This window comes from Platichthys flesus, chromosome 11, assembly GCF_949316205.1.
Source record: "Platichthys flesus chromosome 11, fPlaFle2.1, whole genome shotgun sequence".
Classification (NCBI taxonomy): Eukaryota; Metazoa; Chordata; class Actinopteri; order Pleuronectiformes; family Pleuronectidae; genus Platichthys; species Platichthys flesus.
The window spans coordinates 5,969,621-5,996,045 of NC_084955.1; the positions used below are offsets into that span (position 1 = coordinate 5,969,621).

Genomic DNA, 26,425 nt, shown 5'->3' on the forward strand with positions numbered 1-26,425 from the left:
CCAACACGGATAGCAGTGACTCATGTGCAGGACATCAAGCCTTCTTACGAACTTTTTATACGTAAATCATTCTGCACTAATTTGGAGAGACAGCGTTTTTATCGTAGAAAGCTGGAATGAGATGGACCAAACCCATTTATTTGCATACTTTGGGGTTATTATCCTTGCTGGAGTTTTCAAATCCAAAGGGAAATCCACAGAATCCTTGTGAGATGCAGAAACTGGCAGAGCACTTTTACATAAAATGTGCAGGAATGTGGGAGCAGAGGTGCTTGAAATGTACTATTTAACACTTTATTTAGTCCTGGGTCCAATGGTTCCGAACACCACATGTAATATCAATGTGTAGGGGGGTTTTACGGTGTACAATCACTGAAAATATGTTCTTTCATATGTTCATCACAGAAAATGAGCCAAGGCCAATCAGGTTGAAAAAATATTTATCGCATCATTTTTCTTTTAGCAAACGTTGAAAAATGGGTCCCACAGACCCGAACGACATACAGGGGTTAAAGGAGGCAAAGGAGTAGGTAAACAGTAGATACTAGGAGCAGGAGAGAGTAATGGAGCAAGAGGGAGGGAGAGAAGCCATTGTTTATGTTAGCCTACGAAGGTGAGCTCAAACAGGAAAATCCAGGGGCAGAGGGAGGACTTTCCTTATAAGGTTGACGTCACGTTTTTCCCGCTCAGTGAAAATACGTAGTCTCCATCCAAGGCTGGGGTTCACGTCCGTGACGACATAACGTTTCCACATAAGCGCATAGTCTCCTTTAGTGATCTAGTCAAATAATGTTTACTCGATTTGTTAACATTACAATTAATACAAAGCATATTTACCTTATGTTTAGTTAATTGAATAAATACACTTGATTTCATATATTTCAGTCACTTTTTGTTTAAAAATATTGCGTAATGTTTTATGAGGGCCAACATTTTTTTTTACCAAATCACTATCCTGATGATCTATTTCCTGTGAAATTAATACGATCACTAGTAAACAATGAATAACAAATAATACAAATAATCCATCCAAAATACGAACCCATTACATCTTTTACATTACATTAAATTAAATTTAGCTAACTCTTTTATCCAGCGACTTACATAAGTGCATTATGTAAGTCGCTGGATAATTTAACGCTAAATGAAAATTATTATTGAAGCATTTTGCCCAGTCCCCACCTGCTCTCGCCCCGCGACCGCATCAGGTCCTGAGTTTACAAGTGCTCAGGCCTTTTCACACATTTCACATTGTTTTTGTAACATTATTTTCAAGATTATTATAGCATGCATGTTTTTTTTTGCATGCTGTCGGTTTAAGCTGCCATAGCTGCCAGCTATTGACACATTTTCAGAAACGTTTGCGGTGGCTTAAAAAGGACATGTTTACTCTACCATCAGTCTCCATGATGGACTGTCTTCACCCTCCTCTTCGATGAAGAACTGCTTGCTGCACCTGCCAGCACGGAGCAGGTGGTCCTGCGGCTGGCCCAGCACTGTCCCCATGTTCTTCATCTGCAGACAGAAGACAGAATATGAGAATCACATCCACTGCCATTCTCTATGAATATGAAAAATAAATAAAATATGTTTGGTTAGATGTTAAATACCATTTGATATTCGCATTTAACAGAAAACAGTTTTTGTGCCAGCATGCACCCGAACACCCCCCCCCCCACACACACACACACACACACACATCGACGGCATCTGAGAATGGAAGACCCAGAGAGATCTCTTGAGCCCTGAGAAGAAAAGACATGAGCCCTGAAATTGCCCTGAAATTGGAACATTTCAGGGCAGAGAAAATAATGTTGCTAAACAGATACTCTGCAGGATGAACTCACATGTACCCACACGGCTGGATCTCCAGCCCCAGCTGGACTTGGGACGCCACCATGGCGGAGCCAAAGTCAATTAACTTCTGGGCTGATCCTTCCTGTTCACGAACATAACGTTGTCTGGTTTTATGTCCGTGTGCAGGACCCCGAGACCCTTCAGGGCATCCAAGGCCACCAAGAGCTGCAGGGACACAAAGAATATGCAACATTTAGAATTATTTCTTCCATGTGCTATTGTAAGGTGTTAGGTTTAGGTTTTGGGGATCTCTCTAACAGAAGAGTGTTGGTTTCATGATGCATTGATCGCTGCTACATACCTGCTTGGAAACTGGGCGGATCTCATGAAGAGGACGGTGTTCCCACTCTCACTGCTCTAGCAGGTCATAGAGACTCATGTCCAGCCACTCAAACACCAAACATGTCTGGTCCAGGTGCTGGAATTCTTCATGGAACTTGACCATGTTGGTGAGATCCGAATCCAGGTCACTGATGACTTTCAGCATGGTTACCTGAAGAGAGAAGAGGAGACGTGATAAGACAACACTATCAACAGTTTGTGAGCAGCGACATGTTCTGATGGAGTAGACAACACCTGAGCACAGGAATATAAACAGAGACTTCAGTCTCCTACCTCCTGCTCACTGAGTCTCAGATCTCAGGATGCGTTCAGACACATTCAGACCTGTATCGTAGCATCGACAACTTGTGATTGGATAACTCAGGATGGATGTTGATCACCTGGCTGTGACTTAGTGATGCTCAAACCCTTCATTCTACCCACAGTTATTCTCTGGTGTTCTCTCACTCTTAATCTCCAACAATGTATTGAATCTCACTAGGTCCTCACACGGCAGCCATAAGGCAGCAGCAGATCCAAATGTTATAAATATTAAAAGTATTAAAATGTAGTAAAAATACTACACTGCATAAAAAAGTATTTAAACCATTTAATGTATAAAAAAGTAGTAAAGAGTACTTAAAAAATATTTGTACAATGTATATAAAAAACCACCAATAAATAAATAATTCAGTCCTCCAATTTCGGACAGCGGCACGAGAAGAATTTTAAAATTCTTTTCAGTAGCTTTTTCTTTCCGCCCGAGGAAGCTTTGGATGCAGCGGTGACGTCTGAGGCCTCGTCAGAACTCCAGGAGACTTCCTCACTGGTGTCATCATCTCCGATGGAAGACAAGACCGAGGTATCTCTGGAGTTGATCATCAGGTCTGACCCTTTGGAAACTTCCTCACTGGTGTCATTGAAAGGTGGTGTCTGAGGACACTATTGTCAGGTCACAGGCTTTGGCTGCAGCGGTGACGTCTGCGGACTCGTCAGAACTCCAGGAGACTTCCTCACTGGTTTCATCATCTCTGATGGACGACAAGACCGAGGTATCTCTGGAGTTGATCATCAGGTCAGACCCTTTGGAAACTTCCTCACTGGTGTCATTGAAAGGTGGTGAGCAGGTGGTGTATGTGGACACTGTTGTCAGGTCAGAATACCAGGACAGTTCACTGTTGGCACTTGTGGAGTCTAGAGCCTCCACAGAATCCAAGGACTTTTGGTCCATGGAGCCAGTAGAGCCGCTGTGTGAGGTTGAACAGTGGACGTTGTCCTCAGTGGGGCAGAACCTCATTGCTTCTTGGGAGGTGGTCCGACTGGATTAGGGAAGACAATCAATTAGTAAATCAGCCACTGTCAATTAATTAAAACCATCGGTCCATCCAATTTGAAGTGTTTAGTCCAGTGTGAAAGGACATGTGGACACTTACTAGACTCTGCTGTGGACGTCCTCCCTCAGGTGGCTCATGGAGATGAATGTCAGCTCCAGAGCTTGACGAGGAGAGATTGGATTGGATTGGATTCAAATTTATTGTCATTACACAGAGTACAAGTAAAGAGGCAACGAAATGGAAAGAAGGTTGAAAGATTACAGCATAACATGAGGGGAGGGAGGAGAAAAAAACAACCCCCAGACTATGCGCCTAGAGGAGTGCAGTGTATAAGTAGGTGTGGGTTGTCGTCTTCCCCTAGGCCACAATCAAACAGTTTCTCAGTTCGCAGATTGTCATTGCCATGGAGACAGCCTTGATAGGGTCCTAGACAGGGACAACAATCCACAGGTGTCTGTGGGAAGGGGGAAGGGAATGCAAAAGAGTCTCACTGCAGCGCTCTTCAGGGGAGTTGTTGTTCCAGCAACGGCTTTGGCCAGGCCCGTGCTGGTTGGGGGGGCCGAAAACAAATAAGATTGGGATTGTTTGGACTTGCAAGTAGCCGCATTCCAATTTGCGCTTCTACTCTTTCTCCACTTTCACCAATTTTTCCAACAGGTCTCCGAATCGATCATCAATCATGTGGGGCAGCCTTAGGGGCTTTTGACAGCTGTCCCCGTTTCATAAACCAGGGTAACGCCTAATCCAATCAGCAGAAAGCCTGTAATCATGGTTCCGAATAGGTAGATGTCTTCAACGTCCTCCACGGAAAGGGCCGCTAGGCACACGACACGCCACTTCTTCCAGCGTCCATCGAGTAACCAGCTGCAAACGTCCCGGCAGGACAGACAAGTTCCCCCGAATCCGAGTTCCTCGTCGAGAAGATGGTGTCAATTGCGTTGAGAGACCAACTGATCAAATCCATGATTTTAAGTTCGTAGAGCGTTGCAGAGAGAGTCTCTCAAGTATAGAAAAAAACAAGACAAGACGAAAGGAGCCAAGCAGGGAAGGTTAGGGGGAGGAGAGGGAGAGAAAAATGCGACCGCCTTCGAAGAGAGCCAAGATAGATCCTCTCATCCCCGTCGAGATGCAGCAGCCCCTCCAACAGAGACACAAAGGCCATGCAGTCTTCCATCTCAGCCACCCCAAACTTTGGATCGCTCTGGATTTGAAAACAGGTTTCAGGTCAGATGATCCAGGTCCCGATTGACAGATAACTAACTGGTACAAATCCAGTCTTTACTTGTTCAACACATGAGAGAGTACTCACATGAATCAGGCCACTGAGGGAGTTCGGCTGCTCGATGAAACTCTCCTCTTCCTCTGTTTCCACATGTTTTAATGGCGTGTAATCAAACTTTGAGGCCACGCCACGGTCACATCGTGTGACAAAAAATTTATGAAAAATTTGGAATATGGCCACTAAATGCAAAATAGCAGGCTTCCTGTTGCGTTTTTCCGATTGTACCTAAGACTTTTTTGTTTGTCTGTTCATGATACACCTGTGTATCGACTTTTTGTGAAGATCGCTCAATGTGAACATGTTCCGTTGGGTCTCGGGGGGCACCGTTGAGCCATTTTGCGACGCCCATTGAAAATTCCTCCAGAATATGTACATTTTCACCACTTTCTAACATTCAAATTTTGGTACGAATTTGTACATGTTAAGTCCTCAAAAAGCCAATTCATTTGCCTGAATAATAATAATAATCCTTACAATTTCAATAGGGCCTCACCCTGTCAGTGCTCAGGCCCTAATAATAATCCTTACAATTTCAATAGGGCCTCAAGTCAGTCAGTGCCTGTCAGTGTTTGGGCCCTGATAAAAGCATCAGTAACAAAGGATATACACACATTATTCGAAGGTACAACGATGAATACAGCGAGTCTTAGTCAGAATACAGACTGTGTCCTAATATAGAAGAAATGTTCCCCTAAAAAGTCATCATATTTTTACTATGATTTGTGCTGCAGTGCCACCTACTGGTCAATTGATCATTCTGCAACAGGAAAACTGTTGAACGCAAGTATGGATGATATTTTACATTTTAAAATTTCGTTTTTTAAAGGCTCCCTTAAATATACATACACCAGCCACTCAGGGTAACTCTGTCCAGGTCATTTTCTCAGATGTACAATTAAATAAATTTTCTATTTCCTTTTTAAAATATATTTCACATGTTAATAAACAATCATTGTGGAGATTTTTAAAGTTGTTGAAATCAGAAAATGTAATAAAAAACACATCAGAGCTGCAAAATTAGGGTCATTCTGTCTATTTGCCCTATTACGCACTTGATTTAACAAAACAGTCCGAACATTCTCAGTGGAGGAACTGTTTGCTAGTTTTGTACAATCAAGACAATATTTCAGACAAATGTGATTTAACCACAGGTTGTATTTTGGGTCGACTCAATTCCCTTTGAATGTCGGCAGATCTTGCGTTGAGCTTGAAAAAATAAAGAAAAATGCATTTTCAAAACTAGAAAAGTAAAAGTAAACTAGAGCGAACACCTCGGCCAAGACCCAAGCGTCCTCCTATTAAAAACATCTAAATAACTAGATCGTGATTTGTATTTTGATCTGCAACAAACTGCACCCACTCATAATTATCCGTCCCCTGAATGTACTTGATTTTCCCATCACGATCCATGAATTATTCTGAGAAATCAAAAGAATATGTAGAAAAATGCTGTATCTCACAGTGTTCTCCTTTGTGGAGGTAAATAAATAAAAACACTAGTGCGACTAGATGTGTCTTTATATTTAGTCTTAGTCCCTCAGCTGACATCTTCATTTCTGCCTACTCTGAGCTGCTCTTCCTTTTAATTCAAACACCAAAATGCATATTGTTTAAAAGCATAACATGCCAACAGAAGTAATATAAGAGTAGTTGGGTAGACAGAGGACACCAAGAGGGCTTGGTCATCAGCATCACTTGACTAAGAAAATTGAAATCCAGTCATTTCCCTGAAGCCTGATTTCCCCATTCAAGCACGGATGCTAGAAAGTTTTGAATCCAGAAGATTTGAATCAGTCGAAGAGATCCAGAGGAACCGAGGCTCTCGCTTCACACACATGACTGAATTTGATTCCACTCTGTTTTGTTAATCTTTTTTTGCCCCTCATCCTCAGTACATGTAGTAACATAACAAGCAAACTGAAGTCAACAAAACTGTTTATTTTATTTTTTTACCTTTTGAATATTACTGACCATGGTGAAATTTGAGTTCTTAAGCATAGTACACAAATGCAAATTTGATCCAATTATTATCTGAATGAGGGAAAATGGAGATTTTAGTTTACTGTGAAGGAGAAAAACTGGTGGAAAGTGGTTGAATACAAATAATAAAAAGAGATAAGGAAGTGTCCGAAGAGGAGGAGCAGGGAAGAAAAAAGACTGGTCAGCTGATTCTGGGGAGGAGTGTCCACGTGGGAGTGACCAGGTGTCCGCAGCTGTTAAAAGAGAAGAGTGACAGCTCCTCACCAGCTACTGAGCGCACCACAATCCCACCTGGGCCTTTGGTCCTGCAAACACATGCAGCATTGACTTGATCTGAAGACAGGACCAGTCATTTGGAACAAGAGCAGCCCCAAGCTCACTCTCTGCTTCCTGCTCACTACTGCTCTTTGCTTGGAGGCTACTCACATAAAAATCACTGTTTACTGTCCACATGAGAAGATGACCTGGACAGAGGCGAGGAGGTACTGCCAGAGGAACCACATTGACCTAGTAACGTGGAACACAGTGGACAGAGTCTGGCTGAGTAAGTGGTTGGTCCAAATTGATGTCAAGGAAGCCTGGATCGGAGGAGAAGTTGCAGGACGTGACCTCTCACAGAGCAGTGACCGGGCACCAGGAGAGCCACTCAACACAGACTGTGGCTCTTTTGAGCCTCAGACTGACAATTGGCACCGCAAAGAGTGCTCCGAGGAGCTGCAGCCTGTCTGCTATGATGACAACTTGGTGTTGGTGAAAACGAACGAGACGTGGGAGGAGGCCCTGCGGCACTGCAAGGACATGACAACACCATGTGCTGACTATACCGGGTCCTGCATGTACACCTACAAGATGCTGAGCCTGCAGTCACAGTTTATTTGAACAGTTTTTAGTATTGCAGAAATAAAACGACCTAGAATGTCTTAATTATAAAGAAAAATAGAAGAAAAATAAACCACACCTTTTTATCATGTCATGGTGAAAGCCTTTTGTAAAAAATTTGCCAAACTATAACTGCAAATTAATTTTGAAATTAAATCTGTACATAGATTGTATCCTCTGAGGGTTGCAGGGTGAGATGGAGCCAACCCCAGCTGACATTGGGTGATGTGAGGTGCAAGACACTCAGGACAGGTCACCAGGGGCAACACATAGGGACAAACAACAATTCACACACATATTCACAATTATGGACAGTTTAGAGAGACTCCTGACCTAACCCCAATCTGCATGTTTTTGGTCTGTGGGAGAAAAACCCACACAGACACAAGGAGAACATGCACAACTACACAGAAAGACCCTTCTGCTGTGAGGTGATAGTGATAGCCACTACACCACTCTGTCAAAACATGGCACAAACCACTGGCCCACCAGGGACTGCTCAGAGAGAAGAAACTTCATCTGCCGCGGGCACATGGTGATAGGAGAAGAGAAAATAAAACAATTGTAGAATGGAGAGTTTTAATTTAAAAAGTTTGCTCTAATATTAATGTCTGTTTTATGTGTAAATTAACTGATAGAGCTTTTTCAAGAATTGGGCCAAGTTTAAAACTCATATCATACATCTCCATATATCAACAAGAGAAATCTGTGGCAAAATCTTTTTCCTTTTGCTCTTCGCTAACTGAATGCTTATCAGCCACTGCAAGTCTGCATTCCCTCATGTCATTTTGAACATGACATTTTGCTTTATTTTTTTGAAAATCTGATTTTCTTCAAAATCTGATTTAAATTCAGATGTCAGAGCAAAGCTGTGTGTATTACATAAATAGTAACAACCAACTTTAGTTTCTATCAATGGCTTTTAACCGAACAGTGGTGTGTGTGTACTATTAGGGACTGTCTGTCGTTCAACTTTAGAACTGTCAGCCTTTGATTTAATTTCAGTTCAAAGACCACCTGAAAGGGACGACTTGGTTAAATAAAGCAAGTAAAGAAGACCAGACATTTTAAATCCTTATAAATACTAATGAATCTCCTGTATCACACATATATCACAACACACACACATCCACAAAAATGTAATTATCTGGATATCAGACTACTCTGACTGTAAATAAAATGAGCAAGTTATTATTCTTATTACAGTTTAAATGCCTCTCTGCCATTTCAGACCTTTTTTAAATAGTTCTCACATGTAGTTGGATTGTACCACAGGCAGCCACTGATTTCCCTTCATTTGGTTAGACCTATATTGTTGGAAAACAAAATGGTGGGACGCAAATCTGAAGCTAATCCACCTTAATGAACAGTTTTTTTTACTGTTACTACACTACCAGTGGCTATACGTGGTCCTGTATTGCTTATAAACTATCATCACTACCTGTTTCGAGTGTGTGTGTGTGTGTGTGGGGGGGGCTTCTTGAATGCAGAATATGTGGAAATACAGATGTTAACCAGACTGTTATACCTCAATAAATTATTCGATTACAGTTCATCTTGGAAACTGTATCGAAGTAGGGCATCGTGCGGAACAACTTATTACGTTCCTACCGGTGACGATGTCGGAGGCATTTCCAGGTGGAACCATCTGCACTTCCGCTTGTCATTCAACGAGCCCGTAGTAAAACAGGCTTCATCTTCTTCTTCTCGGCTCCTCTGACTCAGTAAGTGTCGACAATTAAACCCCGTGTTACAGCTGCTGTCATGTGGATCACATGCGAGCTAGAGACACATAGTTCGTGTTGAACCGATAGAACAGAGAGACCCGAGCTGAGACGGCATCCGCAGCGGCGTGTGCAGGGGGCTCACGGTTTAGCTAGCTGGCGTACAAGCTGTTCATTTTCTTAGTGACATTCGACGATACATCAGCTCTGTCAATCCTCTGTAAAATACCCTGGTCGAACATTCTACTCGGCGGTGACTGACTCATTGTGTAAATCACCCTGTAAGTAGCCGTGTAGCAGCCACATCAGCATGTAGCGGAAGTAATGTGACATCAACCATTAACAACAGTTTTTAGTTAATTTAATATAGCGGCTTTCTCTGACCAAAGTGCTTTATTAGAATAGCATAACACCAGAAAGTAGTAATACGCGGTAAACTTATGGCGTACAAATAGAGAAACAATAGAAAGAAATTAAAGACATTGTCAATCATTGCATGGTCACGGTGAGACCAAAGCCAATGTGAGTTTATGGGTTTTCAGATGTTTTTACAAAGGTTTCAATAGGTGATGCAGATCATGAAGCTGAAGGGAGAGTATTTCATAGTGTGGGGGCCACAACTTTGGAAGTCAGATCACCTTTAGTTTAATGGAGCATATGAGACGAGTCCAGTAAGCCCTGGTCAGAGGATCTAAGACGAGTCACTAAAATCTAAATCAAGTGTGATAATTGATTACATGATAGAACGTGTAGTATTGTCCGGTGTTCGTTTCTTAAATGTGAGGATTTAATATGTTTTCTTCCTTTTATCTCATTATAAATTAAATGTCTTTTGGGTGGCCATGTGAAGTCATTTTTTTTTATTGTTTTAAGAGATGTTTGTCAGTGCATGTCTGTATCTTATTTTTTACATTTCTTGCACTAAACCGTTTTATTGAGACATTTTATAGTGTTCCAGTCTTAAACTGTATGTGTGTGTGTGCGTATGTGTGCGCGACAATGTGGCATGGCATCAAAAAAATCGGATAAATAATCTATTCTCTCTCTCTCTCTCTCTCTCTCTCCCCTTCTCTCCTTCTCTCTCTGCAGGGAGCAGAACTGTGACCCCACATCATGACCCTGTTTCACTTTGGAAACTGCTTTGCTCTCGCGTATTTCCCTTACTTTATAACATACAAGTGCAGCGGCCTGTAAGTATCTGTATGAATCAGGGAAATTGCTGCTTTGGTGTTGAAGGACAAATAACTGTGACTGGAGGGAGGGAGGCACTGGAATTCAAATGGAATTAACTAAAATAGAATTAGATTTTTTGCTAATGTTTTGTCATTGTTAAAATGGTGTCTGGTCTGTTATAATGTTGCAGTAACATATGCTCAGAGACTAATGTTACCAACTGCTAATCTTCTTAGCAATGTCGGACATTTGGGAGGGGTCCACATAATCCTCTTAGTAGTGTGTTCCTTTATTTGAGTTTACGTTTTCTCAACAGCAACATTGAATCCTGCTCATTTCGTCCTAGATTATTTCATAATAACCTGTTACATATTGCATTATTTAGCTCATCATTTTACAGTTTTAGCATTTTAACTCTGTGTTTGTGCGTTTAACCTTTAGTTCAGAGTACAATGCCTTCTGGAGATGTGTCCAGGCGGGTGCAACCTATCTGTTTGTCCAGCTTTGTAAGGTGAGAGAGATGTTTCATGATCGAATGATTTGTCATTTATGCCAGGGGATTGCAGATAAACAACCAAAGTATATAAAGTCACAGCTCATTTGTGTTTCTGAATCTAATCATATCTTTTCCTTTTGTGCTTCAGATGCTGTTCCTAGCTACATTTTTCCCCACATGGGAAGGAGGAGCTGGAGTTTATGACTTTGTTGGGGTGAGTGTTGAACTGAACTTTTCTGTCTGATATATAAAAAAACATAAAATGCAAGTTTGTGAAGGAGGTTGAAATATTGGTTTACATATCCTCCAGGAATTTATGAAGTCAACAGTGGACCTGGCCGATCTGTTGGGCCTCCATCTTGTCATGTCGCGCAATGCCGGTAAAGGGGAGTACAAGATCATGGTGGCTGCCATGGGCTGGGCAACCGCAGAACTTGTCATGTCCAGGTAAACAATTGCTCGGGTTGTGCAGAAGAAACATCAGCGTCATTTGATCAAGTTATTGTACATATCTAAACCTTGAATTTGTGTCTTGTTGGGGTTGTTCAGGTGTCTTCCATTGTGGGTGGGAGCCAGAGGGATCGAGTTTGACTGGAAATACATCCAGATGAGCTTTGACTCCAACATCAGTCTGGTAAGTTGCTGCTCTTCCTCTCTGTCTTTTTGCAATCTTCTGTCATTCATTTAATGAGTTTTTTTGCATACCTCCAATATATTTATAGAAGTGTTTTCTTGATTGGCAGCAACAGTCCACAGAATAGATGACAGTAATAGTCTGCACGTTCAGATAATGATGAATTTTTTTATGTTTCATGCTTAGACCGCTTCCTCTTTTGTCCTGTCTCATCATAGGTCTGTTTAGCACCAGACTGTGTTTAAAAAAACAAAAAAACAAAAACATAACCAGTGATTATTATGACTCTATATAGGTCCATTATATTGCCATGGCAGCAGTTGTGTGGATGTTTACGCGATACGATCTTCCTAAGACCTTCAGGCTTCCTGTCACTGTGCTGCTGGCTCTTTGTGTCTACAAGTCCTTCTTAATGGAGTAAGTTTCACACTCTTATTCTCAACACACACACACAGAAAATGGAGATTCTTTCTGGAGCCTTTATACGAGGGGTCATGCCTGGGTAGAGCAATCAGGAGGCAGGACATGACGTGTAAATTCTGCTATTGAAATCACAGGTTTTTGTTTACAGCTTATCGACACCAGCATCAGCCCTTATCACCAAAAGCTCTCTAATCTCGTTCCAAATTTTGTCTTCTATATTGGTGGTGCCTCTTTTCATCCTGAGATGTGTGTATTCTTCCAATTTAGCTTCGTCACATGTGTAGGATCATCATCAGGTCCACTGGGTCACTGTGAATTTTTCCTTTTTGTATTCTCACATGAGCACACTGACATTTTACCTGGGGACTCACAGTTCCCGATAATGGCTCGGATATTTGAGTTTGGTACACACAGCCCCTCTGAAAAAAATAGACCACTTCAGTGCATGTCTGAAAACATCTACTTAGAGGTATTGAAGGACAGCTTTTGTTACTGTGGAACTGATCCAGTTGAGCCACTTCACGTGACCTCCAGTTGTTTCATGCTGAGCTAAGCAAACCACGTCTTGGCTGCAGGGAGAGCGATATAGTATATATATATATATATATATATAAAGATAAGTCGGTTGAAACCGATTTCCCATGTTAGTCTATTCGATTCCATGAAGGTTTGACTACCTGCAGAGTAACTGCACTTAACTTTGTAAGCCACAGGATGTCACTAGTTAACAGCAACAAGACGACCAATAGTACAATGTACATGAGATTTACAATCCACTGACAGGCAATTAAGGTAATTTACAAACTGTACTCTAGCTACGACATTAACTCATACGACTGTATTATTACCATACATGTACTTACTAATCCAAGAAAAATCCTGTTTTAAGTTGTGTTGTTTTGCATAAAGAGGGAGAGATCACATGTGATATATGGTGGGTCAAGTATCTTCTGACATAATTACTCATCCATCGCAGTGATGGATGGTTTTAGCAGTGACAGTGCTTTGTGTTTTGTTTGATTTTGGTCCTGTTAAATTGTAGCTTACATTATGTTTCTGCCTGTATCTCCAGGTTGTTTGTCCATGTCTTCATCTTGGGCAGTTGGACAGTGCTGCTGGTCAAGGCCGTGCTGACTGGTGCCATCTCTCTCTGCTCGCTGTTTCTTTTCGTCACTCTGGTCCACAGCAACTAAGTCAACAGCAACGCGGAACAAGCCTTCAACACTCTGTTGGGTCCTGAGTGGACCAGGGGGGTTGTCATGAATCAGAAGCTGACCCCTGACACCGTATCAGTCTTAGTCTCAACATACAACCCCAAAGACTGCTGAAAAAGGCTCGCTGAAATTCCACAGTTGCAGTGATCCATTCTACAAAAACCAGGGATGACCTACGAGCCAACAAATGATCACTTACCCAGTTTATCCAATTACTGTTGATGAACCTGTATGGTCTGATGATGGGAGACATGAACTCAGTGTGCAGCTTTGTTTCATTTCAGGACAAATGGTGATCGGGAGGCTTCTGATTGGCTGTGTTGGTTTGTGAAAGGGTGAAATTTGTATTTCGTGACCACAGATTAAATGAAACAATGTGAACTTTATAAATAACACTTTTCTTTTCTATTTGTTGTCCGATGCGCCAGTTTGAATCCTTAGATTAGATTCACTGAGTGGATTTCTAACCGATGAATGAGAGTAGCTCTTTGATAGTTAATTGTGTGGCCACAATTGTATGAATTTATTTATATCCAAATAAATGTACAAGTAGTTAAAATAAAACTGTAGACAGATTGTTTTGATCATTGAAAATATTTGTTTAAATTGATAATAAACCGAGCTTTACTCAGCATCGTGATATAATGTTGAGTTGTAATCATCTGTGATTTCGACATAAACGTCTTTCTCTTGTTTAAACTGGCTGTGAATATCGTATAGTTTTATTTTGTTTTTGTTGCCATCACAAAGTTACTCCAGATACCGAGTGTCTTGTGCATGCGTGATGATTGTCAGCGATGGTGAACTTTGTTATCATGTATTCAGAAATTACACTGTGATCTGAGCCTAGTGTTTATCTTTGCGACTGAAGCTGGAGTAAATTTAGTTACTCGAGAGCATCTCATGACTGTCGAGTGGGTAAACTCTTCTTTCTGCCTTTTATGTAATTTTTCATTCATTTGAGCAAGATTTGTCATCTCCACATTCTGAAATCTTAAACCATAGACTGAATATTCAAATCAACATTGTTATGGAAGTTTTCTGGAAGAACTAGTGACCCTGATCACGGAAATCGTCTGGAGACGCAGCTTATGTTTAAACCACTAGCACTGATTGCAGGCATCAAGTGTAACCATCCCTCACCTGTCCCTTCAATCAAGGGATATTCTCCTATATGATGAACATTTCAGATTTGTAACCCTAATGTGTTAAAAGTTAAAGCAATTTTAATGTCTGTGGCTCCCTGCAGCAGCTTAGTTGGAGTTTGCCATTTCCAGACAAAGACCCAAAAGTTCAAACTGTTCCCACACTTGTCCTGTTACACTTTACAGCTGGAGTCAACTACTGTATAGTCATGAAAGGGAGGGCCGAGAGAGATCCTTTCATTCCCTCCTGAGAGAGGGAGTGAATCAAAACACGTCCAACAATTCTGGAAGAAACAGGTCACACAAAAGAAAGTTCTCAAGTTTTCAAAACGCCTCTTTTGGTGTTCGAGAACAATTTTCAGTAAATCTGTGTTTGGGGAGGTGGAGGGTGAAGAACAAAAAGTGGAACGAGGTTGTTCAATTGAACTTCAACAAACCTCACCTTAAATTCTACCCTGCATACAGCCAGAGGTCAAGTCTCAACAAGTTATTTCCTTCTGATGATGAAGATTTATAAAAAAAAAAAGAGCAGAGATATATTTACTCTGCTTCTTATTGCACACAACGTCTGCAAGAAAGACTGATTACAATTATTAGATTAACGGAGACCGAATCCTCAACATATTGGATTATCCCTGAAATGCCAATGTCATGTGTGGTGAATTAGACAAGTTAAAGACTGGAGGCCTATTGATGGGACCATGTTTATAAAGGTAAGGCAGGATGGAAGGATACCTGTATTATCCCCGAGGGGCAATTTAGTTACAGCCAGCAGTAAAATGACAACAATAAACAAAAGACAGTAGACAACATAAAAAAACTTTCATGGAGACATTTAAAAGGCAATTTGCAGCAGAGGCAAAATAGTTTTTAAGTCTATTGGTCCTGCATCTGGACAGAGAATATCTGCGGTCAGAGGGAAGCAACATATACTCCTTAGACAGTGGGTGACATCAGACAGGACTGAGCGAGCCTTCTTCAAGGTCCTGATTTTGTCCAGGCTGTGGAGGTCAGTCAAAGTTATGCCTGCAATCTTGCTGTACACTTTGACGAAAGCCTGTGGTCTATTCTTATTTGGTTCTTATTAAGGCTGATGGAGCCCTACCAGCAGACCAGTGAGAATGTGAGCACAGATTCAATAAAACATTTTCATAAAAGTACAATCGACGTCAAAACTTTGAAACTTCCGGTCAAAATATATACACATCCACATGGGGCTCGAAGGTCAGCAATAAAAGTGCCAAGATATTTTTTACTGGGATACAACCTCAACAACCTGGTCATCAATGACAAGAGGGAAGATACCGTGGGATTCTTTTTAAAATCTACAATAATCTCTGTTTTTTTTTTTTTTTTTGCTATATTGATGCTTAAGAAGGAGATTTTGCACCAGTCTGTGAAACCTGCCACCACAAGTGCTGTTAGTGTCTCTGGAGAGCAAGACTGCTAACTCAATGAGATGATGCCCTGAATATTGGCTCTGACATGCATTTGTATATAAAACAAATACAAGCGACATGCATCACACTTCAATCACAGAGCTAGGACCAGAATTTGTTCAGTTTAGTCGGTTCACTATCATAATTGTCAAATGATGAAGCTATCTTCAAGTCAAGCCGATCAGATGACGACAGACTGGTTAACAAGGAAACAGAAAGTGGGAGATGCTCTCATTATTTAGATTTGATCACAGCTTTCCTCATTGAATTTGAACATCATTTGAATGTAATAAACTACAATGTACGGAATGAGATTCTCACAATCTTTCTGCAAGATAGAAAAGTAATAAAGGAAGACTTTCAAAAAGCACACTTCCCCTGTTATTCTACATCACATTTTCTCTGCCATCCCTCTTTCTGCCTGGGTTTCTTTATGGTTCTTCTCATTCTTCCTCTCTCAGCTGGGCCGTGTGGAGTCCAACAAAGCTCTCATTATTGAAGCTCCACTATGGGCTTCGCTGTTACCTAATACTACTTTCTCTGTCCAGACACTGCTGTTATTTGTGTGTGGGTGTAGAAACTCCTACACACGCTCACTAATTGTAATGGAGGTGGCTCACTGACCTTGTGGATTCCATGGAGAATTAGAACAGTGTGACTCCCGGGTGCTAGTTAATCCTTCCTCCGGCCTTCAGCGTTGGTACCTTAAAAAACATCCCTGAGGACAAAATATTGTATTAAGACAGCTGGAGAGCTAATCATATTTTCTTCTTTATCACCGCCTCAGTCATATGTTGGACAGCCACAGTCAGAAAAGAGTAAGAGCATGTTCAACATCACATACTCCCTGTTTGAATCATGTGGTTCACGAGGCCTCTGGAGATTCCAGACCCTGGAATTAAAAGAAGAGCTGATGATTTGCAGCTGATGGTTGCAATTCAATACAATGTACAAGGAAACAAGGAGCGCGGTTCAGCCCTGTCAGCTGGCTGGGCAAATCGTGGGGAGCTCAGGTGACAGGGATTGTACGGCGAGAGTGTGTGCAGCAGGGAACAAGAAACTGACAGATTGTAGCCCAGGCTCAGAGAGAGAAGTGTGCACCAGCATCGACTGTGCGACCAGTCCCCAACAGAGCTCCAGAGCCTGGAGCCGCACTCGCCATGTCCTCCAGCCCAGAGTACATTCGGTACCACGACCTGCTCCTGCCCCCCGAGGCGCACACCACGGAGAGCCTGGAGTACGCGCAGCACTTCCGCGTGGAGGACACTGATGTGTTTGCTGTGACTTACCCCAAATCAGGTAGAGTGCATTTCACATGTTTGTCTCTTTTTAGCAGCACCACTTTTCTCCAGGGAATGTGTTGGGATGCATTTTCCAACTTTTGAGCACAAGTTTGTTTTTTAAGGCATGTTTCTTTTAACCAGAATTCACCATAATGGCACATTTGCGCCTCTTGGTGGATGGTATTTAATATACCTGATCATGTTGACACGTGCATTGAGCAAAAAAACATGCATATAGGAAATCAGTGCTCAATGAGTCACCTTGTTAAAATACAATCTCTTTCCCGCCACAGTAAGGTGGACAACGGGCTACAAGCCTATGTCCATCCAGACGAGTCGAACTGGACACATAACACTGGACTCTTGTGTACAGCTGTGAGACCAGTCTGCAGGGACCATCCACCAAGGGCAGAGAAGAGATATTACAACAATTTTCAAAACACGCTTATTCTGTTACACATCAATGGTCTCCTGCTGGTTATACCACAACACTGAGTTGGAAAAATATTTTCGAATTTATTGGTCTTAATGGTTTTTAAGAAAGTGTCGTGGCACCAACAACATGTCAAACACAGGGAGACCGTTGGTGGTTATGCAAAACCACAAAGTTGTTCAAGATTTTTTGTTTAATTTTGCTTAATTTTAACCGGAAGGTCTTTGACATTGAAGCCATTTAAGAAGGTGCCCTACAGTACTGACTCAAACACACAAGCCATCTTAACCATCTCAACTAGTTCTCCTGAGAAGGATAGTTTGGATAGTTGGGTTTAGAAGCCCTTCCCAGTGGTCAGTAGATAAAAAGTGGGTTTACCTCAGTTTATTGTTGCATTTTGCAGTTTTGGATCCCTACATTTTTCAGACCTAAACCCTCCTATATCTGGTAGGAGTTAGCCAAACTCCCCTAGTGCCTCTTTAGTGAGGGCTGTTGCACAACTCACAATACAAGGGGTATCTTTGCGATGCTCAGAGGCCACAGGTTCAGCAGAAACAGAGGGGTTGTGTGCAAAATGCCCTCCATGCCACTGTGATCAAAATAATGCAAAAGCCCATTCATTCAAACTACGTGGAGGAGGATGGTTATTACTAAGGAGTAGCCATCCTCCTCCACTCCGACCTGCTCTCACTGTAACCAATACAAACTCACACTAGTAACACTGAGTTACAAGAAGTAACTCAGTGTTTGTTTGATTCGCTCCAGAATTCAAGAGACTGCATATAAAAAACTCGGTAGCTACAACACAGGACGTGACGTGAACAGTCAGGACACGCAGGCATGAACCGACACCATACATTATCAAAAATCCTCTCAATAAATAATCAACCATAAAAGTGAACTAGTTCACTTTAAGTGGGAACTGGCACAACACTGGCCAACACTGGTCTGTGTGCAGCTGGCGGCTGTGTGACACCATAGAGCACCATAGAGCAGGGGTGTGCGTCCGGACCCAGAAGCCGTACAGTGCGGTACCGGACCTACAGCCAAAACAGAAGGTTATGATTTAAAACTGCTTCTATTTGTTACCGGCGCAGCTTTTGTAGTCTCTACGGTAGTGGTTTAGCGGATGAGAAAACGCACAGACCAATTGCATGCGAGTTAAGCCATCCCACGTGATACTACTCAGCCAATCAAGTCTGTACATTCCGGGGGGGCGGCAGTTGGGGGTAACATTGCGACTCTACAGTGCAGACAGATGAGAGTGACACTGAGAAAATAAGAGAAACAGGAGTGAGACGGAGTGGGATGTAAGAGGGGAAGAAAGTGATTCTGAAACGGTTCAATTGTTAAGATGTTTTGAGATTTATAAAAAGTAAAATTGGTTGAGACTTTTGAGTCAAATTGAAATTATAGCTTTTGCTCCATTTATTACATTTTTCTGAAGCTAAGCCCTATATTTGAACTTTACATTTTAGTTGAATACCTCTGCCATAGACTGTAAAGAGGAAGACAGGGACCGCCCCACATTGCTTACAGCGTCTCCTTCAGAGTGAACGATCAGTGAAGTGTGTCTACTCTGTTGGACGTTGCTTGAACCCTCGCACCATAATGTCCTCTGAAGAGCTGTACTTGGACTATCGTGGACTCAGACTTCCCAAGGAGACTCATAACGCAGTGAGCTTGGAGTTTGCGCAGGAATTCGAGTTTAAAGACGATGACGTCATCGCTGTCACCTACCCGAAGTCAGGTCTGTGTGTCTGAACTTTACCAAAGAGATTTTCTGTTTCTTCTGATTGAAAGTCTGAGATATTTAAATGCCTTATCTAACATGAGCCACAGGAGCCTTGGTCCTGGCGAACTGTCGCTGCTACGTTAGTTCGAGATGTTTCTGTTCAGTAACTTTACAGGAGATCGTGATTTCAATGCAAGCAGATTACTAAACTGAGATTTAACACTCGGGGTTGAAGTGAAATCAAAATACTGAATAAAGATCAGTTTTATTTTACGTCCGCCTTGTGGGAACCCAAATTGATCATCTAAAATGACAAAATGAAAATCCAAATTTTCTTTATAACACAAACTGTACTCTACTAACCAAGTGAGCCTGAATCCATGTTGCCAAAACAGACACACTACAGAATTTTAATTATTAAAGGCTCATGTTTCTCTGCTCTGACTAAGCCTCACTGTGAAATGCTTGTGTAAGCAAAGTGGGCAGCTCTTGAAAAACTTTTGAAACTGTAGTATTCACTCTTCTGTATTGTTCTATAGGTACAGTCTGGATGCAGGAGATTCTGCCACTGGTGCTTAATGGTGGCGACCTGGAGCCAATCCAAACCATTCCAAACTGGGACAGGGTGCCCTGGCTGGAGGAGAAAAGATTGTCCATTGTTGTGGATCAATTGAAATCTCCGCGAGCACTAGTCACTCATTTTCCTTATCACCTCATGCCTGCATCCTTTCACACCTCCAAAGCCAAGGTAAACCTGTGGAAGCTTAGTGAGATATTCCCTGATGTACTTCTCTTCCTCTGATCCTTTATTAAACATCTATAGTAAACATTTTGCCTCTTCAGTTTTTTTCATTTTGTGACTTGTTTCTTTGCAATAGGTGATCTATGTTGTCAGGAACCCAAAGGACGTCCTTGTGTCTTCATACTACTTCCACCAGATGGCAGCATTCCTCGAGGATCCAGGAACTTTTGATGAGTTCATGGAGAAATTCCTGCATGGCAGAGGTCACATCCTAAAAAGTTTACTTAGAGAAGTGTATGAATATCAGAAGTATTGAATTTAGCAGTGTATTATCATGTGAGCAAAAAGGGAAAAAACTAAGTTACTCTTGTTATTTCTGGCACAGCAGTAGTTGGTTCAATTAATGTGTACTGTATTACAACCTGCAGTGATGTTTGGAAAATGGACGGACCATGTGAAGAGCTGGAGACACACAGAGCTGACAGACAGAATCATGTACATCTCATATGAAGAAATGGTTCAGGTAAAACTCTCACAAGCGAATTATGAGTTGTTGTAAATGGTGATATATTACTCTCTTAGGCCAGAGTTTATGGTTAACTCACAATAGAAGTTAATAGAGTGTCTGCAGTTTGAAAGGTACCTTGAAATATAGGCCAGACCTGGCCCATGCACACACATACATCAGAGTGGGCTTGAGCCCCTGCCCCTTCTCTTTCTCGATAGAAAGAGCCCTTTTTCTGAGGGGCTCTTTTAAAAAATGATTTAAAATTATAGTCCTGTTTGTTTACAGCTTCCCTGTTGAACAAATAAATGAAGTGAATTAGCAATCAAAACATCTGGTTGGGATATTGTCTGGTCCCTGCGCCAAGAGTCAGCCTCAGGAAAGTAGTTCCTAAATTGTCCCTCGAGCGCATTGCACGTGTAACGGAAGGCGAGAGCACAGCACAATCTCCCAGCTCATCCACTGATGGAAACATGGAAAACATTCTCTCCATGACAGGCTCCCTCCATCTTAGGATTTTTTGGAGAAATTCTTCAATTCTGTCATACATGTGTATTGCGGCCTTGTATAGAACTGTTAAGTTTGTTCAGCTCAGCGAAAATGTCAGCAAGATATGCAAGTTTGGGGACCCAGACATTGTCACTGAAAAGTGCATCCAGCTCTGTGTGCTTTTGGAGAAGTGAAAACTCCCTAATAGACGTAAGTTGTTCTAGCACACGTGACAACAATGTTCCAGAGTAAAAGCGATCGAACCTCAGAATGGTACAGTGTGTTCTTCTCCGCCAGCAGCACAGAGATTAGAGAAGAGACGTGTTTGCAAAGCACTCGTTTTGACTATATTGGCAACTTTCACGACTGATACATTGTTTTACACATTTCAGTTGCTGAAGTGTCTGTTTATTCTAGGCCAGGGGAGTCGGCCTGCGGCCTGCGGGCCAACTGCGGCCCGCCATCCATTTTTAATTTGCCCGCATCCAAAAAAAAAGAAAGAAATACTAACAATTATTTTAAACTAACAATTTAGTAGCACTTAAATGGCACCTACTTATAGCACTTTGTAGTTTTGATTTATTTTTGAAGAAATTGTACTTGATTATTTCTTGATTCTTGTTGTTCTGGGTTTGTTCCCTCGGGGGTTGAATGCACTTGTTGTAAGTCGCTTTGGATAAATTAAATGTAATGTAATGGACTATGGCCCACTGTATTGCACTTCTCAGTTTAGACACTAGGTGGTGCCCAGCACAACCCTGACCTGCCAGCTGTCCTTCAGAACGTCGTCACGCCCCCCGCCCTGAGTGACGTGATTGAGGCACACTGTCAACAGTCCGCTACAGGGCAGGGGCGCGTGGCGGCGTGAGTGGCTCAGACGTTCGTCTTTTTTTCTGTATGTGTATCGGGGATAAAAAGTTTGACAACCCTGTTCTAGGCAATCCGAAGAGCAACTTGATAAGAGCAGTTCAAAGCTAGCTCACCAACTTTGGGGATGTGAGACTAGATTGAAAGTATTCAGGTTTGTCTTTTATGTGGCTGTGGGTTGTCTCCAAGTGACGCTGCAGCTTTGATGGCTTCACAGATTTGTCTCACAACACATTAGAGCAAATGACCCACATTGGTAACTCAGTGCCATCTGTCTCCTTGATGGTAAATCCAAACTTCGGATTACTACCTGTATATATTTGGGTCGGGGAGAGCGTGGCCTAGGGGATAGAGCGGGTGTTCTTCAACAAGAAGGTTGCCGGTTCAAATCCCAGTCTTTCCCATCTGCATGCCTAAGTGTACTTGGCAAGATACTGAACCCCTAAAATGGCCCCTCATAAAATGCTGAGTGTTCTAAAAATGTAAGTCGCTTTGGACAAAAGCGTCAGCTGAATGACATGTAATGGGTCTTTTCTCGTTTGCACTTACCCTTATCAGCTGCTACATCAGCAGCAGGTGCCGCCTCGCCACCTGCATTTTCACTGGTGGTTTCTGAGGTGGTGGGTATCTCTCTTGTGCTTGCGGGAGTTACAAAACGATCCATTTTCACTTGGCATAATCATAAATTGGCCTCAGTATTGGCTGTTGGGATAGGAGCTGCAGTGTTTTAGACCGGGAATATTTTGCAAAAATGATTGCAAAAGGATTTTTGGTTGAACTAAATCGTTTATTTTTTTCATATTTGTTCTATTTATTTTTTTAACAAGGCTTCGTTTCAATGATATTGCGGAGTGCGTCCACGTTTCTGGGATCTTAATCAGCTGTGGACTGAATAGGCTCTCGTCAAATCACGGGGAACCTGATAAAGCCAGCGTGTAAAATGCGGCCTTGTGATTGGCACAGCAGCAGTAGGGGCAGGTCCTCCTCTTTGTGTACAGGGGAGTACTTGGAGGGACAGGTCTGGGTTGGTCTTGTGTTGTGAGTGAACTGGCCAGCTTGAGAGAGCTCCTGTGTGCAGCTCAATGTGTGCATTGCTGACTGAAAGATAATGTCTTCTGTATCGATTTATCCATTCGCTACTATATGTAGGATTCAAGTTTATGTGTATTTAAAGAAATTTAAATTCGTGGAAAAAAAATTGAATTAAAAAAATGTAAAAAAATGGCATATGAACCAGAAATTTCGCAACCCCCCTGCTGTTCTACCGCACCTTCTGTTGAAGAACTCTGCTCAAGAGCAGTCATTCCAAAAGTGTGGGCTGAGGCCCCCTGGTGGACCGTGAAGCCACTGCAGGTGCGCTTTGAGAGCTCATCAGACATGATCCAGCACCATAGATTAATAACTAAACACATAATCGTAAGTTTCTCAACTTAACCATTCCATTAAAAAATGGAAAAAATGAACGTGAACTAGTTCATTTTAAGTGTGAACTGGCACAACAAAGAAAACATGACAGAGTACTCTCTTTTGTAAAGTGACAGTTTCCCAAACCTTAAATATTTATATTATGGGTTAGGGTTAGGGTTAGGGTTTCACAGGGGTGAAAAACACACAAGGGAAGGAAGGTAAAAGAGGGATGGTGACACCAAAAATAAATGACAAATGTAAAAATAAGACAGAGTGCTCTTTTTGAAAAGTAACAATTTCCCAAACCTCAAATATTTAATTATTATAATATGAAAAAGCAAAAAGTTTCCATATGATAATTTGTAATGACAAATTTTCTGGTATTTGACTGGATAAAGGGCCAATTCAGTTATTGTAATTCATTTACTTAGTAAGCTGTCCAGTCTGAGTGACGTCACAGAGACCATCAGATGGCTTTGGTGATCGTTCATCATAGAAATCAACCAGAAAAGTCAGAGAATTTCTATCTTGAGATGACAAAGAACAACTGCTGCTTCAAAAAGCTACAATAAAAGGTCACGTGTGCTTTCCTTCTAGGACCTGCCTGCGTCTCTCAGGAGTTTATCTGGTTTCCTGGGCACTAACCTCAGTGAAGACACCATTCAGAAGATCGCAGAGCATTGCACCTTCAAGACCATGAAGAACAACAACATGTCCAACTTCAGCCTGGTCCCAAAGCAATACATGGACTCTGACAAATCTCCATTCTTCAGGAAAGGTGAGGCTCCATGTGTCCATGATAAACAGCTAGAGGCGTGGCTGAATTTTGATTATTTGAACAACTGTTAATTTTCAACTTTTTGCTTGTGCTCACGTTTTGATGGCAATTTTTCTTGCTTACTGACTGTAGAGTTGAGTAATTTCTACAAATTGAAATGCTAAAAAATAAGTTCTGCATTAACTTAAGGTCCAATGCAGTTTTCTCAGAATTACATTTAAACTGTCTGACTGGATTTAAATACTTACCTGGTTGTGGTCGACATCTTTATTGAGTTATAACCCTTCATGTAAGAGGATTTTCAGTCTCCATAAAAATGCCTTTCTTACCACTTGAATTTCTACAAGTGGTAATTCTGAAGTGTTAATGTGTGTTTGTGTGTCATCTCATGTCAGGTATTGCTGGAGACTGGAAAAAACATTTCAGCTCAGAGCAGCTGGCCCGGTTCACATCAGTCATTTGCAAAGAGATGGAGGGTGAGAGCTTCTCTCTGCCGTGGAGTCTGGACTGAGCCACAGCCAGAGGAGAGACGCAGAGGGAGAAAGAGCCATGTACAAAAGATATTTTTGTCAGAGTAGGAAACTGGTGCTCATTGGGCCAAACAATTTCAAAGTTAGGCAGACAAGTAAATATCACTTTACTGATATTTGTACTCTGGTCATCATCCAGCTTCTCAAACAGGATTTAGAAGAGCTGCAGAGCCTGTTACCTGGAGAGACCACCACCACATTTAAATATATGTCAACAGTTTTTTGGGGTGTGAAATGTAACATTTTCCAGGTTAATTCCACAATTGTTTTGCTTGCCCTGGATGAGAATTTATGTTAAACCGCCATCAAGGGATTGCTGCTTCAACAGTGATCATCTGGATTCTCACATCTGTAAATAAGCTTGTTAATGAGCTATTTTGTTATTTCCCTGCCTCTTATTGTGGTTAAAACAAACAACACAACTCTTGTTGACTCCTTGCTTGTATGCAAAATGTGACATGTTATGCATGTTTAAGGCACCCGGAGCTCAGCTTGTAGAAACTTTTAATACACTTTCAATAAATATCATGGCTCACATAAATTTCTACATCGTTTTAATTTGTATTATTTGCACACTTGCTTTAGGTTAGGGTTAGAATGTGTTCCATCTTTCAGTCTTTTTGGTTCCATGTGTGTACTGTTCATTTATAGGTGTCAGAGGATTGCCAAGTTTCTGTTCATACATTAATTATATTTGCATATTCATAGATAGGTAGATCGATGTACCGTATTGAATCCAAATTGGGAAATGATCGTGTTACAGATCAAACACTGTGATCAAAATAATGCATATTTCGTGTTCATTTATTATCAAAATAATGCAAAAAAACATTCCTTCAGCAAGTTTGGTAGTATAACCATCCTCCTCCACTCTGACCTGCTCTCACTGTCAATAATAAACACTCATCACTAGTTATCAGGACCTGATCAGTACATGAAGTCACTTAGTGTTTGTTTGATTCGCTCCAGATTTCATGAGACTGCATCTGAACATCATGAAAAATGACTCGTCACCATCTATTAAATAAAAATCCTTCACTATTGGATACATCTCGATTTTGAGGAGTGTTTATCGATCACAGAGAGACAGAACATAATTGATTCATGTTGTTTTAGCTCTGAATAATTATAACACCACTGGTCCAGGACAGATGCTCACTAAAGGTCAAGTGGTCCTGTGTCAGGGTCTCTGTCGGGCTCTGTTTCCTCCTCACTCCTCTGCTCACTCCTCTGAGCTGCTCTCACCTTACACTCTAACAAGAAACACCAGCACTCATCTCAAGTTATTAGGACAAGTACAGGACTGATGTTTACTTTGTGTTTGTTTGACTCTCTAGGGTTTATGAGATATACCTTTGAAACTGCTGCACAACACAAGAAGTAACATCACAAGCACAGTCAGGACATCTGGGCTGAGACGCGACGCAGGGTTTTTACTTCATTGTTGCAAAAGAAGCGACGGACCGTTTATTCCTTTTACACAAATATGAATTCAGCAGGATTTTATGAATATCAGCTCAAAGTGTGACTGATTAGAAGACATCACAGGGAGCACCTCCCACCCCCCAGCTCCTTTCTCTGTTGTACTGGTGTTTCTTTGCTTGGGGGGAGCTGAGTGGTGATACACAAAGGATTAAGCTACCAGTGCCTCAAGCTGTTAGTTTACAGCTAATAAGCCATAAGACAAAAACAAATATAGTTTACTTGTGTCTTGTTAGCAAACAGACAGAGGGTACAAACACCATCTAAATGTGT

The 26,425-nt window shown here is 41.6% G+C and overlaps 2 protein-coding genes and 1 long non-coding RNA gene across 4 annotated transcripts; 2 read left to right on the forward strand and 1 right to left on the reverse strand.

Annotated features, from left to right (window-relative positions):
- Positions 1-490: 490 nt before the first annotated feature.
- Positions 491-2,768, reverse strand: LOC133965353 (uncharacterized). Its single transcript, XR_009923867.1, has 4 exons — positions 2,159-2,768; positions 1,848-2,022; positions 1,396-1,515; positions 491-778 (listed from the first exon to the last, which is right to left on the reverse strand). It is a non-coding gene; the product is annotated as an uncharacterized LOC133965353 (long non-coding RNA).
- Positions 2,769-9,276: 6,508 nt separating this feature from the next.
- Positions 9,277-14,162, forward strand: tmem147 (transmembrane protein 147). Its single transcript, XM_062399753.1, has 8 exons — positions 9,277-9,377; positions 10,467-10,567; positions 10,992-11,061; positions 11,195-11,260; positions 11,357-11,493; positions 11,596-11,680; positions 11,976-12,097; positions 13,176-14,162. Exons 2-8 carry the CDS (start codon positions 10,491-10,493, stop codon positions 13,294-13,296), a joined length of 678 nt encoding a protein of 225 aa, XP_062255737.1. The 5' UTR covers positions 9,277-9,377; positions 10,467-10,490; the 3' UTR covers positions 13,297-14,162.
- Positions 14,163-16,986: 2,824 nt separating this feature from the next.
- LOC133964335 (sulfotransferase 2B1-like) lies at positions 16,987-25,363 on the forward strand. Of its 2 annotated transcripts, none has more exons than XM_062398356.1 (6): positions 16,987-17,200; positions 19,892-20,100; positions 20,231-20,357; positions 20,523-20,617; positions 23,960-24,140; positions 24,536-25,363. In XM_062398356.1, exons 1-6 carry the CDS (start codon positions 17,062-17,064, stop codon positions 24,649-24,651), a joined length of 867 nt encoding a protein of 288 aa, XP_062254340.1. In that variant the 5' UTR covers positions 16,987-17,061; the 3' UTR covers positions 24,652-25,363. The 2 variants fall into 2 exon arrangements, with proteins under 2 accessions (XP_062254340.1, XP_062254339.1); XM_062398355.1 differs by lacking the exon at positions 16,987-17,200 and adding an exon at positions 18,898-19,367 and having other exon boundaries at positions 24,536-25,355.
- Positions 25,364-26,425: the final 1,062 nt, after the last annotated feature.

Excerpts from the sequence above, each read along its gene's own strand:
- tmem147 (XM_062399753.1), top strand. The coding sequence starts at position 10,491 with ATGACCCTGTTTCACTTTGGAAACTGCTTTGCTCTCGCGTATTTCCCT. Across the intron at positions 11,062-11,194 it reads TGTTTGTCCAGCTTTGTAAG|ATGCTGTTCCTAGCTACATT; the intron begins GTGAGAGAGATG and ends TTTGTGCTTCAG. Across the intron at positions 11,681-11,975 it reads TTGACTCCAACATCAGTCTG|GTCCATTATATTGCCATGGC; the intron begins GTAAGTTGCTGC and ends GACTCTATATAG.
- LOC133964335 (XM_062398356.1), top strand. The coding sequence starts at position 17,062 with ATGTCCTCCAGCCCAGAGTACATTCGGTACCACGACCTGCTCCTGCCC. Across the intron at positions 20,358-20,522 it reads GAAATTCCTGCATGGCAGAG|TGATGTTTGGAAAATGGACG; the intron begins GTCACATCCTAA and ends TACAACCTGCAG. Across the intron at positions 24,141-24,535 it reads ATCTCCATTCTTCAGGAAAG|GTATTGCTGGAGACTGGAAA; the intron begins GTGAGGCTCCAT and ends ATCTCATGTCAG.